General features: G+C 54.4%; 1 protein-coding gene across 1 annotated transcript; it reads left to right on the forward strand.

Moving 5' to 3' along the window:
• The first annotated feature begins 4,075 nt into the window (after window positions 1–4,075).
• LOC134514390 (olfactory receptor 5J3-like) lies at window positions 4,076–5,017 on the forward strand. The gene has a single exon (XM_063332183.1). The coding sequence runs from the start codon at window positions 4,079–4,081 to the stop codon at window positions 5,015–5,017; it is 939 nt and encodes a 312-aa protein (XP_063188253.1). The 5' UTR covers window positions 4,076–4,078.
• Window positions 5,018–14,455: the final 9,438 nt, after the last annotated feature.

The raw sequence follows: 14,455 nt of genomic DNA on the forward strand, positions 1-14,455 counted from the left end.
CCAGCCGGAGCGGCAAAGGAGGAGGGATGGGGACCAGTGGGGAGTCCCAGCTTCTTCCAGGAGAAGAGAACACCGTCCGCGGAGAGGCCGCAATTCCTCCAGAGGAGGGCGTGCAGCAAGGAGACGATCCCGGCGCAGGATCTGGTAGCACACCCTACCAACAAGGGGAACGCAACGCTCGCCGCCTGACCAATGCCCCCCAGGCTGCGCATCCAGCCCAGGGACGCAATAGGCCCTCGAGGTGGTGGTTGTGCGCCTGCTGAGGGGCATGCGGATGGTGGCAGTGGGACAGTCACAATCTGGGTTGCCGCCGACTCTGGCAGTGGCAGCCAACAGGATCGAGCCAGCCCCACTGCTCCTGCTGAGGAAGGAAATCCACGGCAGAAAGCCTGCCCGTCCTCTCCTCTCGTGGCAACCCCTCTGGGAAACGTCTTCCAGCGCTTGACCACCCTCCAAATAAACAAGTTTTGTATAGTCATTAGCTAGAAGGCCCTGTATTTCAGTTTGTGCCCGTTGTCTCTTCTCCTCTCACCGCATAGTGCTGAGAAGGGACTGCAGGAGCGGAGGGGCCTGGTGGAAACCGGGGCACAAGGGCAAAGGAAAGGACGGGGAAGGAGGAGAGGGCGAGCTGAGGTTCTCTGTTGGGGCTGCTCATGCTCAGGGCCTCAAGGTCTCGCGGCTGTCTCTCTGTGGAGGGCAGTGCGAGGGAGACTCCTCCACAAAGCCCTTCCTCCATCTCCACTCATTGCTCCAAATCAGTCCTGGTTTTGTGCTCTCTCGGACTGTACGTGTGGCTCTTGGTCACATGCGAAAGCCCAACACGTAGCAGATCGGGTGGACCACGCGGTGGATAAGGAATTGGCTGGATGGGGGAAGGGTTTTACACTGACAGAGGGGAGATTGAGATGAGATCTCAGGCAGAAATTCTTGGCTGTGAGGGGGGTGAGCCCCTGGCCCAGGTTGCCCATGGAAGCTGTGGCTGCCCCATCCCTGGAGGGGTTCAAGGCCAGGTTGGACGGGGCTTGGAGCAACCTGGGCTGGTGGGAGGTGTCCCTGCCCAGGGCAGGGGGTGCCACTGGGTGGGCTTTAACGGTCCCTTCCCACCCAAACCATTCCATGATTCTAATTCTACACCCTGGTGCCCGTTTCAGTTGTGTCATAATCACACAAAAAAAATACCCCAAGACAAAAAACCCTTCCAACCTAAAAATTTTAAATACTTATTTACAGATATGGGAAAAGTGTGGGTATCTTGAAGAGATGCCCAGGCAAGAAGGTTGGGAGGCACTTCCCAGGAGCTGTGCCTGGGCTGAGCAGGCCCATCTTTAGGCCAGGCCCTGCGCGGCCCCCTCAGGAGACGGCTGTCGAGGGGCACACCCGCCGCTGTTTTAAAAGCTGGCTGCTGTTAAATGCCATGTTTTCTTTCAGTAGCATATTGAAGGAAAGCAGCCACCGAGAGTGCCTTCTGCAGACAACTGCGTGCTGCCGGAGCCTCAGGCACAACGTTGAGCACCTCATCCAGGCTCCCTCTCTGCGTGACGGAGGAGGAACGTGCGCTTCCATAGAGCAAAGTGACAGCTAGGAGTTTAGGCGAGACTCCTCTACTTTGGACAAAATAAACTCCGCTGAGATTAATTCTTTCCTAATGAGTAAATAACATCAAATACCCAGCTGAAAAGATGAAGGAAGATGTAGAACTCATTCGGTGCCTAGCATATGTTTCCAAAGCCACCAGTGACACCCGTATGTCAGACTTAGCATCATCTAAATGTAGCCGCACTGTCGCAGACGTGCGTTGTTGTACCCCCCCCAAAAATCACTGGGCACCTTGTGCGTACAGCTGTGCTGGTTCTGAGAAAAGCTTGGCCACAGTGATTGGCAAAAATCTGATCAGCATTTTTGAGGAGCCCACACAAAAAGGAAGCGAGACCCAGGTACTTAATCTCAGCCCTTGTCTTGCTTCACACTAGATTACCCCATGAAATACATTAATGAACAACCTTTCTTCCTTTCTTGTCTTTATAGTCGCCGCACCTCTCATCTCAGCAGGTAAGCTGTTACAGAGGTGAGCATGGTGGTAAGCAACCACACCACAGTGACCTACTTCATCCTCTTGGGACTGACAAATCGCCCAGACCTACAGTCCCTGCTCTTTGTGACGATCCTGCTAATCTACGCCATCACCCTTGGCTGTCTCAGGAACCAGCGAAGTTCATATACATAATGTCTAAATGGTTTAAGTCAGTATTAACATCCTATGAAGAGTTCTGCTCTCTCTTTACACCACTGACGTTGAAAACTTTCACTTATTGATTTGTGGAGCTATGTTCATCAATCGGGGTCAGTAGAACCACTGATGTGGAAGTTAACCCCTTGCAGGCGACTTCTGCTCAAGTTTCAGGCCATTATACTCAAGAAAGCAATTAGTAAACGCCGGAAGGACCGCATCGGGGGAAGTAATCAGTCCCTTTGCGTAATAAAACACGTAGGGTAAAAGCTCCAGCTCCCAGAAGCGTACTGCAGGTCTCGCCTTTAAAAGAAAACTGTTCCTTGCACGCTGATTTTGACAGATTCCTAAGTTCAACGGAAGGATCGCGTGTTCTGAAGAGGGTCGAAGGCTGAGCAACCCTTCCTCTCCCGAGGCCACGGTGCCCCACGCCTCTGGTACAAGACAGGCAGACTGCCGACGTGCAAGACCTGGGGCAGATTTCGAGGCCCAACAACTTGCCATATCACTTCTCAGGGTAACAAGCCTAGAAAATTGCGTCAGATCAGGCAGTTCAAGAAGGGTCATTAAGAGAACAGCAGGAAGAGAAAGAAAATACTTCAAGACAGCAGGTTAAAATTAAATATTGTTTGAGGTCTAGCCTCAGAAAAAAAAAGCTCTGCCTCAGGTCTGTGCCCACCTACTTCTCCCAGTCTGAATTTGGGCTGTATAGAAGTCAATCCAAGGTAAGGAACCGCAAAGCAGACGTTCATTAGACCAGCGCGTTCCCGTGTGCATCGGCTGCACCGTTCTCCACGCGCTGCTAAACGTGATTCTCCCGAAAGCTGCGACACTTTGCAAAGCTCTCTCTGCTTCTCCATTTCTCTCCCTCCAGGCCTCTGCTTCGCTGGCGCTCCCTCTTCACCAAACAGAAATTTCCCGTTTCCTTCCGTTTTGTGGGTTATGTCAGTGCGGAGCTCTGGGCTCTCCCTTAGAGTTTAGGATGCTCCCGGGTCACAGAGAACTCTGTTCTAAAGACAGCTACGCGCAAGCCCAGGCACTGGGGTTAATCTTTACAATTCTAAGAACATCAGAAAACGCCACCAGCCGGGTAGCTGTACCCTTCTGGAGGTAGGTAAAACGACCCTGAACTTCCCATCATTGTTCTCTGTGAAAATAGCGTTCAGCAACGTTTCTCCAAGGCTTCCCCTCCTTAGATATGTCCGTGTGGGCTTCCGTTTGGGATGTGTGGCAGGAATTCAAACACCTGGCATCTGACAGCAGTGAGTTCCAGCATCTGTGTTGACGCTGATGAGGAGGAACCAACCAGCTGAAAGAAGCAACCCCAGCTGCAACTCAAATGGTGGTAGAACTGGAAGAGATCCCTCTCAAAAGGTCCTGATTTGGGGTGGTTCTTTTTTGGTTTGGGTGCTTTGTGGGGGGCTTTTTGTTGTTACAGGACACCTAGAGGATTGAATGTTTTGGCTACATAAAATGTGGGCAAGTAAAGGAAAGGGACAAGAACCCCAGATTAGAATCATCTAGGTGGAAAGAATGCCGTGTACTCGCTTTTAGAGTTCACCCAGTTATACATCAGCTTATGGAGACTCAAATTCAAGGTTCCATTGCTTGCTGCAGTATTTTGCTAGATTCACATGCTCCACCTGGCCTGGAATCAAATAAAATTTCAACTCCAAATTTTTGTTGTACCTCCCCTTGCATCAAGCAGAAGGCTTACAGCATGACCAGGCTACGATTTCAGAATAAGCCAAAACCGCCAGTCCAACTTGCTTTGTGTAACGAATAACTGCTTCCTTCATCCTGACCACTCTTTGTACCTCGGCAGATCTCCCATTGTATCCCTTGAGTCAAATGGCTGGAAGGAATGACAGCATGGTAACCCATTTCATCCTCCTAGGACTGACAGACCATGGGCAGCTGCAGGTCCCTCTGTTCTTCGTATTTGCAGTGATTTACGTCATCACTGTGTTGGGGAACCTTGGCATGATCATTTTGATTCGGACTCATCTCCAGCTTCACACTCCCATGTATTTCTTCCTCAGTAACTTGTCCGTGATCGACCTCTGCTATTCCACTGTCTTTGCTCCGAGGTTGCTGGTGAGCTTCCTAGTGGAGAGCAAAACCATTTCCTACTCCGCATGCCTTTCCCAGAGCTTCTTTTTTGCGCTTTTTGCCACCGCGGAGGCGTTCTTACTATCTGCAATGGCATATGACCGCTACGTAGCCATCTGTAGTCCGCTGCTCTACAGTACTGTTATGACCAGGAGAGTCTGTACGCAGCTAGTGGTGGGATCGTACGTGGGGGGGCTCCTGAACTCGTTGACGCACACTTGTGGCTTGCTGGGGCTGCCATTCTGCGGGCCCAATGTCATCAATCATTACTTTTGTGACGTACCTCCCCTGCTGCAACTGGCGTGCTTGGACACCCGGCGTAATCAGACTTTGCTATTAGTTTTCTCTGCGGTTCTCGCTCTCCTGACCCTCCTGGTCATCGTCGTTTCCTACGCGCGCATCCTCTCGGCCATCCTGAGGATCCGGTCGGACAACAGCAGGAAGAAAACCTTCCACACCTGTGCCTCTCACCTGACTGCCATCACCATTTTCTACGGCTCCGTTTCATTTAGCTACATCCAACCCAGCTCCAGCTACTCGATGGAGCAGGAGAAAGTCTCAGCAGTCTTCTACACCCTGGTGATCCCCATGCTGAACCCCCTGATCTACAGCCTGAGGAACAAGGAAGTGAGGAACAGCTTCAGGAGGACTCTTAGGGCAAAGCAGCTTTTCCACTAACGAGCGCGGCACCTTGCAAAGAACGCACACAAAGCTGAGGGAGAACGGTTTGGGGGTACGGTTCCAAATAGCAAAATTTAGAAATGTCTTCATAATTTCTTTTTAGTAAAGAGCACGCGTGGTGCTATCGACTTCGATTGCCTCTTACGGCACTACGTTGGGACAGCATGAAGGTCTCACTCTCTTTTCCAAAGCAGAGTGTCCCGAGCAGCCTCTTTGCAGGCAGGAGCAAGTGTCCCAAAGCAGCTCAACTGGTGTTCTCACCTCACGCCATCCTGCACTGTCACTGTAAATAGAAATGAAGCTTAATGACGCTCTTAAGGAATGTGGGAATGACTCGCATGATCCTTATTGTTTCTTTATCCCATATCAGGTGATAAACACATTTGTTATTGGGCTTATACCCAGTTAGCTCCCGCCTACGCATGAAATGTTTAGCTTTTGTCTCAAATTCAAAAACCACTGATATGAAATACATATAATCACTCACGTCCTTTTTCTCCCCCGCCTTATCTTTAGCTTAATCTCTTCCCGAGGAACCGTCCAAAATACAGCACTGATAATATTTCACACTTCACTATTTCTGAAAGCCAGAAGGCACACCACATCTCAAGGGTCAAAACTACACACACAACTCCCTCTCTGAAATGCTTATATACCAATGCACACAGCATGGGGAATAAGCAGGAAGAGCTGGAGGTCTGTGTGCGGTTGCGGGGCCATGATCTCATTGCAATTACTGAGACGTGGTGGGACAACTCGCATGACTGGAATGCTGTCATGGATGGCTATGTCCTTTTCAGGAAAGACAGACCAGCGAGGCGTGGTGGTGGAATTGCACTCTATGTGAGAGAGCATTTGGAATGCATCGAGCTCTCACTAGGGGCGGATGAAGAGCGGGTTGAGAGCTTATGGGTGAGGATTAAGGGACAGGCAAATATGAGGGACACTGTTGTGGGTGTTTATTACAGGCCACCTGATCAGGATGGGGAGACTGATGAGGCTTTCTACAGACAACTGAAGGTAGCCTCGCAAGCGCAGGCCCTGGTTCTCATGGGGGACTTCAATCACCCCGATATCTGCTGGGAAGACCACACAGCCAGGCACGCACAGTCCAGGAGGCTCCTCCAGTGCATTGATGACAACTTTTTGACACAGGTGGTACAGGAGCCAACAAGGAGAGGAGCACTTCTAGACCTGGTACTGACAAACACAGAGGGATTGGTGGAGGACATTAAGGTTGGGGGCACCCTAGGTTGTAGTGATCATGAAATGATTGAGTTCAGGATCATGGGTACTATCCACAAAACAACAACAAGAAGTAAAATTACAACCTTGGATTTCAGGAGGGCTAACTTCGACCTCTTCAAGAAACTGCTTGGAGAGATCCCGTGGGCTAGGGCTCTGGAAGGCAAAGGGGCTCAAGAAAGCTGGTTGATATTCAAAGACCACTTCCTCCAAGCTCAGGATCGGTGCATCCCTAAGAGAAAGAAATCGGCCAAGGGACGCAGGAGACCTGCATGGTTGAGCAGGGAGCTTCAGAAAAAGCTCAAGTGGAAGAAGGAAGTTTATAATAAGTGGAAGAAGGGACTGACCCCTTGGGAGGATTACAAGAATGCCACCCGAGCGTGCAGGGATGAAACAAGGAAAGCCAAGGCCGCCTTGGAATTAGACCTGGCTAGGGACATCAAGCACAACAAAAAGAGCTTCTACAAGTATATTGGAAGCAAAAGGAAGACCAGAGAAGTTGTAGGCCCACTGCTGAATGAGGCAGGAGTCATGGTGACGGAGGATGTGGAGAAGGCAGAGTTACTGAATGCCTTCTTTGCTTCGGTCTTTTCTGCTCGGCCCAGCCCTCAGGAGTCCCAGGCATTGAATAAAGTAACAGGGAAAGAAGACGACTTCCCTTGGGTTGAGGAGGAGCGAGTGAGGGACCAATTAGATCATCTAGATATTCACAAGTCCATGGGCCCTGATGGGATGCACCCGAGAGTGCTGAGGGAGCTGGCAGAAGTCATTGCTGGGCCGCTCTCCATCATCTTTGAAAAGTCCTGGAGAACAGGCGAGGTGCCTGCGGACTGGAGGAAAGCCAATGTCACTCCAGTCTTCAAGAAAGGCAAGAAGGAGGAGCCGGGGAACTACAGGCCGGTCAGCCTCACCTCCATCCCTGGAAAGATGATGGAACAGCTCGTTCTGGGTGTCATCTCAAGGCACGTGGAGGAAAGGAAAGCTATCAGAAGCACTCAGCATGGATTCACCAAGGGGAAATCATGTCTGACTAACCTGATACCCTTCTACGATGGCATGACTAGATGGATAGATGAGGGGAGGGCGGTAGATGTGGTCTACCTTGACTTAAGCAAGGCGTTTGACACGGTCTCCCACAGCATCCTCATAGGGAAGCTTAGGAAGTGTGGGTTAGATGAATGGACAGTGGGGTGGATAGAAAACTGGTTGAAAGATAGAGCTCAGAGGGTTGTGATTAGGGGCACAGAGTCTAGTTGGAGACCAGTGACGAGTGGTGTTCCCCAGGGGTCAGTACTGGGTCCAGTCCTGTTCAACATCTTCATCAATGACCTGGATGAGGGGATAGAGTGCACCCTCAGCAAGTTTGCTGATGACACCAAGCTGGGTGGGATGGCTGACACACCGGAAGGCTGTGCCGCCATACAGAGAGACCTGGACAGGTTGGAGATCTGGGCAGAGAGAAACCTTATGAAGTTCAACAAGGGCAAGTGTAGGGTGCTGCACCTGGGGAGGAACAACCCCATGCAGCAGTACAGGTTGGGTGCTGACCTGCTGGAGAGCAGCTCTGTGGAAAGAGACCTGGGAGTCCTGGTGGACAACAGGATGACCATGAGCCAGCAACGTGCCCTTGTGGCCAAGAAGGCCAATGGCATCCTGGGGTGCATCAAGAAGAGCGTGGCCAGCAGGTCAAGGGAGGTCATCCTCCTCCTCTACTCTGCCTTGGTGAGGCCGCACCTGGAGTACTGTGTCCAGTTCTGGGCTCCCCGGTTCAAGAGGGACGGGGAACTGCTGGAAAGGGTGCAGCGGAGGGCTACAAAGATGATTAGGGGACTGGAACACCTCTCTTATGAGGAAAGGCTGAGGGATTTGGGTCTCTTCAGTCTGGAAAAAAGACGGCTGAGGGGTGACCTTATCAACGCTTATAAATACTTAAAGGGTGGGTGTCAGGAGGATGGGGCCAGGCTCTTTTCAGTGGTGCCCGGGGACAGGACAAGAGGCAATGGGCACAAACTGGAACATAGGAAGTTCCACCTAAACATGAGGAGGAACTTCTTTACCCTGAGGGTGGCAGAGCACTGGCACAGGCTGCCCAGAGAGGTGGTGGAGTCTCCAACTCTGGAGACATTCAAAACCCACCTGGACGTGTTCCTGTGTAACCTGCTCTAGGTGACCCTGCTCTGGCAGGGGGGTTGGACTAGATGATCTCCAGAGGTCCCTTCCAACCCTATGATTCTATGATTCTATGAACTACTGGAGAGAGTCCAACGTAGGGCAACAAAGATGACTGAGGGACTGGAGCATCTCCCTTATGAGGAAAGGCTGAGAGAGTTGGGACTCTTTAGCCTGGAGAAGAGAAGGTTGAGGGGAGACCTGATTAATGTTTACAAGTATCTAAAGGGTGGGTTTAAGGAGGATGGAGCCAGGCTCTTTTCAGTGGTTCCCAGTGACAGGACAAGGGGTAACGGGCACAAGCTGGAACATAGGAAGTTCCAATCAAATATGAGAAAAAACTTCTTTATGGTGGGGGTGAGAGAGCACTGGAACAGGCTGCCCAGGGAGGGTGTGGAGTCCCCTTCTCTGGAGATTTTCAAGACCCGCCTGGATGCAGTCGTGAGTAATGTGCTCTGGGCAATCCTGCTCTAGCAGGGGAGTGGGACTAGATGATCTCTAGAGGTCCCTTCCAACTGTGAAATTCCGTGACTCAAAACTGTGTCCGGGTATCCTGTATGTGAGACACTTACCGATCCTTTTAAAGCAAGCCATATTTGTAAAAGATACAAGTTCTTGTAAAGGGGGGGCTGAAACGTCACTATTAAAGAGTTGGCTGTGTAAGCGTGTCTGTTTTGCGGAAGATTAATGATTTTCAGGGCGCTTAAGAGGCTCCATAGCCATAGCTAAAATTGTAACTATTAGGATCAGATAATTTCTTTAAAAAAAAACAACTTCCTCAAAAAGATTAGGGAAAATATCTCCCTAGACCTTCCTCTCCAGGCACAGCTCTTCACTGCCCTCCTGGTCCGTGTTTAACTCGGACCCTGAGCCCCCAGGGCCGTAGGTACCTGAGACTTACACAGCCTCTGTGACACTTTGGGAGAGCGTTTGTAGAGACCACCATGCAACAAAATCGGTCCTGTTAAATTCAGAAATAAGCTCAGCTGGAGAAGATTGTGACAGCTTTATCCTGGAGTCCTCTGCATACTGGAGTGAGCAAGAGCAACCTCTCACGGTCGCGCAGCAGCAGCAGGGTTTCCTATCCCTTTGAAGACAAAAGCTAACGAGGACAAACTTCCTCTGAAAAATGTCAGAGTTCAATACTGAAACACAAGTGAAGAACTCCCAAAAGCGTTTGGATTTGGAATGGAAAAAAGAATCATGCTTTTGAAAAGGCAAAGAGAAGGTGTGCTTTGTCCGACCCAACACGGACGTGTCTAAGACGAGGTGGATTCGTCCATTCCAACTGGGGAGACAGACCCGATCGGAGAAGCTCTCTACAGACACAGAACAGAGAGAGTATTCCTCACAAGCCCATAGCCCATATCCAGATGGACTCAGATGGCGACGTGGCTTCACACTGCAGTGAAGGTCTTGTCCTAAGAAAAGCCCGAGGAATTCCTATGGGCTGGTTTTCCCCCGCGTGAGGATCCAGCCTGTGTTATCCCTCGGTGTCACTAACAAGCCACAGGAATTGCTGAACAACAGTCTCCCTCCTCCCAGCCCATGCAGTAAAGCGGCACAGCAGCTCCCGCAAAGAACGCTCCCTGGGGCTAAACATGCGCCGGAGCAGCACGCAGCCCTTGCTTTCGGGTGTTGCTGCCTAGCTCTAGTTTGGTCCCCGAAGCCTGGAGTATCTCCTCCTGTCTGCTCGCTCTCGGGTTCCTCAGCCTCTCCTCCTGCCGCCTGCACGATGCAAGGAACACAAGGACAACCGAGCATTGTCTTGACTAACATCTCAGATCCAAAAGGGGCTGCAGGAGTTACCAGACCTGCTGCTGGCCATAAGGGGCCCTGTCAGGCCCCTGAGTGCATTAATAAGCCTTAATGACCCTGACCGGCCTCACCTGGGACCTCCACCCACACTCATGGGCCCAGGAGCTCTATTTAAGCTCAGCCCTGGGCCTTGACTTCCTTCTGCAGCTCTGTCACAGGAGTGCTGGTCCCTGCCCGGCCGGGGAGCCTCTTGAGCTGGGCCTTGCCCTTGGCTGTGCCTTGTCACTCCGAACCTGCCTGGCAATCCCTGGACCCAGTCCTGACCCTTGGCTTGGGCTCGGACATGCCCTATCCTCATGGCGGCTGAGGGAGCTGGGGGTGTTCAGCCTGGAGAAGAGGAGGCTGAGGGGAGACCTTCTCGCTCTCTACAGCTCCCCGAGAGGAGCGGGTAGCCAGAACGGGTCGGTCTCTTCTCCCAAGGAACAGGCCATGGGACAAGAGAAGACGGCCTCAAGTTGCACCAGGGGAGGTTTAGGACGGATGTTAGGAACAATTTTGACACCGAAAGGGTTGTCGAGCATTGGAAGAGGCTGCCCAGGGCAGTGGTGGGGTCGCCATCCCTGGAGGGATTTCAAAGCCGGGCAGACGCGGTGCTGAGGGACGTGGGGTCGTGGTGGGTTTGTCAGCGTTGGGTTGGTGGTTGGACCCGATGGTCTGAAAGGTCCCTCCCAGCCTGGGCAGCTCTAGGATTCTATGGCGCTGCCTGCACAGCCAGGGCCGGGGGCTGTGCCCGGGGCCTCTGCGAGGGGAGGCTGGGGCCACGCCACACCGACCCAGCCGGTCCCCGTTGTGATGCGGAGCCGCGGCATTGTGACATCACAGACGTGCCCCCACCCACTGGGCTGTGACCTCACAGCAGTGTCCCTATAAAACACGGGCCACCCCGCCGCACGTCTCAGTGTGTCCATGGCGGACTGCGCACCGTGCGACAGCAGCTCTCTGCTCATCCTTGGCTTCCTTCTCCTGGCTGCTGCGGCTGTCCTGCTGCCCGCCGCCGCCAGGTACCAGGAGTGGAAACGATGTCTGCACAGCCCGGCTCTTCAAGGTCAAAGGTACGGGACGAGGGACAATGTGCCAGCCCCTTGTCCTGCTTCTTGCCACCAAGGAGCAGAGCAGGACCATGCCAGGCACCATGCCCGTGTGTCTGCGGCGTGTGGGGGGTGCACAGGTCTGTGACGCGTTGGGCTTTTGCACGTGACTTAAGTGGTTGAGGCACCATCCCTGGAGGTATTTAAAAGACCCGTGGACACAGTGCTCAGCGATATGGTCTAGTGACGGGTTTTGACAGAGTTGGGTTGATGCTTGGACTTGATGATGTCAAAGGTCCCTTCCAACCTGGGCAGTTCCATGATTCCATGACTAAGGCCCCAGCTACAGCCCAAGAGAGCCCAAAAACGGGACCCATGTGGAGCAATGAGTTGAGATGGTGCCTACATGGTTGGGCCCCCCAAGGTGGAGGGCAGACGGCGTCCCCTGTGCTGCAGCTCCAGTTGTCACCTCAAAGCTGGAGCCGAGCCAGGAGGAGCGCAGCAAACTCTCGATGCATTCTGCAAGGGAATTCCTGGAGAATGAGCTGCAAAGGCTTTCTGTGGCAGTGCAGCCATCCACGGAAATGCTGCGTCAGTCACCGCCCAAACACCCGTCGGCTGGGACTGGCCTGGAGGTCATCTGCTCCAACACCCCTGCTCAAGCAGGGCCACCTGGAGATGGTCTCCCCAGACCTTGGATTAGTCGTCTCCAAGCAGGGAGAAGGACCCCCATCCCGTGGGCTCCCTGCCGAGGGCACAGAGAGGATCTGCCAGACGGGGACGCCGGCAGGGCCCGGAGTGCCAGTCCCGACCTGCTGCACCCCCAGCCTTGTGCTGCCCTTGCGCAGAGGCCAGGAACCGCTCTCCTGCCTCCCCAGTTCTGCCTCCACGTGTCAGAGAGGTCAGGTACCCTCCTGCCCGCAGAGCAGGAGCACTCAAAGACGCTCCTGGTGTCACTCGTCTGCCCTGGGATGTCCCCGCCATTCGTGGCACCACAAGCACTGTGGCTGAGCGTGCACCTCTGTAGCAGCAGTTGCGTCTCCGGGGCAGGTCATGAGCTTTGTATCCCTTTCGTTTGCAGCGCGAGATGGAACCAGAGGAGGAGGACTTGGCAGAAGATGGCACCTCTTCCCCTGCTGCCAGCACCAGCCAGGGGACCCAGGCCGCGCCGCCGGAGGCCTCTGAGGACGCAAACCACCCTGTCTCCGAGGACAACAGCAGCAACGAAGCCTGCGCGAGCTCGTGCAGGCACTGCTTCTGTTTTTCCTGCATACAGGAGTGGGCCCGCAGGCAAGACACGTGCCCCAACTGCCACCAGTCTGTTCGGCACCTCTTCCCCACGCAGGGAACCCACAACGATGAGGTGCAGGACATCACGCCCGCAGGGAGATCTCAACGCCGCTCTGCAGAAAGGAGGAGACATCAGGCCCCCGGCCGCCAGCACCGCACGTCTTCCAGCAGAGACCACGGCGACGGCCGCGCCAGGGCCGCAGGGAGGGGACAAAGCAGGTCCCTGAGCTGGCACCAAGGTGGCCACAGCAGGGCTCAGCACGCCCGGGGCTACAACCACTCGAGAAGCAGGGGCAGGTCTCGGGACACCGGTCGTCGTGAGAGCCGACCCCAAAGGCACGAACGGGACATCCCGGCCTCCTCCTGGAGGAGCCAGCGCCGCCAGCGGGCAGACGAGGATTCTTCCTGGGGCCGGCACGCCACAAGGAGCCGATCCCGGCGGAGGTCCCGCAGCACGCAAGGCCAAGCTGGGAGGGAGCACTCCCGGGGCCACCGTGGCAGATGGTGGTTGTGGGGCAGGGACGGGGACGGGGAGCGTCCCGGTGCCTGGGACAGGCAACGGAGCAGGTTCCGCAGGAGAGGCCACAGCAGGGACCTGGGCGCAGCAGCCGATGGCTCCTCTGCAAGATGGAGGTGGTGGAGGAGCGGGGACTGGGACGAGGGACGAGCTCCACGGCCTCAACGGGACATCCGGGACTACTCGGGGAGGAGCCGATCCCGGCGGAGGTTCCGCAGCACTGGGGGCCGACCACGAGCCCAGCCGGAGCGGCAAAGGAGGAGGGATGGGGACCAGTGGGGAGTCCCAGCTTCTTCCAGGAGAAGAGAACACCGTCCGCGGAGAGGCCGCAATTCCTCCAGAGGAGGGCGTGCAGCAAGGAGACGATCCCGGCGCAGGATCTGGTAGCACACCCTACCAACAAGGGGAACGCAACGCTCGCCGCCTGACCAATGCCCCCCAGGCTGCGCATCCAGCCCAGGGACGCAATAGGCCCTCGAGGTGGTGGTTGTGCGCCTGCTGAGGGGCATGCGGATGGTGGCAGTGGGACAGTCACAATCTGGGTTGCCGCCGACTCTGGCAGTGGCAGCCAACAGGATCGAGCCAGCCCCACTGCTCCTGCTGAGGAAGGAAATCCACGGCAGAAAGCCTGCCCGTCCTCTCCTCTCGTGGCAACCCCTCTGGGAAACGTCTTCCAGCGCTTGACCACCCTCCAAATAAACAAGTTTTGTATAGTCATTAGCTAGAAGGCCCTGTATTTCAGTTTGTGCCCGTTGTCTCTTCTCCTCTCACCGCATAGTGCTGAGAAGGGACTGCAGGAGCGGAGGGGCCTGGTGGAAACCGGGGCACAAGGGCAAAGGAAAGGACGGGGAAGGAGGAGAGGGCGAGCTGAGGTTCTCTGTTGGGGCTGCTCATGCTCAGGGCCTCAAGGTCTCGCGGCTGTCTCTCTGTGGAGGGCAGTGCGAGGGAGACTCCTCCACAAAGCCCTTCCTCCATCTCCACTCATTGCTCCAAATCAGTCCTGGTTTTGTGCTCTCTCGGACTGTACGTGTGGCTCTTGGTCACATGCGAAAGCCCAACACGTAGCAGATCGGGTGGACCACGCGGTGGATAAGGAATTGGCTGGATGGGGGAAGGGTTTTACACTGACAGAGGGGAGATTTGGATGAGATCTGAGGAAGATATTCTTGGCTGTGAGGGGGGTGAGCCCCTGGCCCAGGTTGCCCATGGAAGCTGTGGCTGCCCCATCCCTGGAGGGGTTCAAGGCCAGGTTGGACGGGGCTTGGAGCAACCTGGGCTGGTGGGAGGTGTCCCTGCCCAGGGCAGGGGGTGCCACTGGGTGGGCTTTAACGGTCCCTTCCCACCCAAACCATTCCATGATTCTAATTC

Source organism: Chroicocephalus ridibundus, chromosome 4 (genome assembly GCF_963924245.1).
Source record: "Chroicocephalus ridibundus chromosome 4, bChrRid1.1, whole genome shotgun sequence".
NCBI lineage: Eukaryota > Metazoa > Chordata > Aves > Charadriiformes > Laridae > Chroicocephalus > Chroicocephalus ridibundus.

Coding starts and splice junctions, on each gene's coding strand:
- LOC134514390 (XM_063332183.1), top strand. CDS start 4,079: ATGGCTGGAAGGAATGACAGCATGGTAACCCATTTCATCCTCCTAGGA.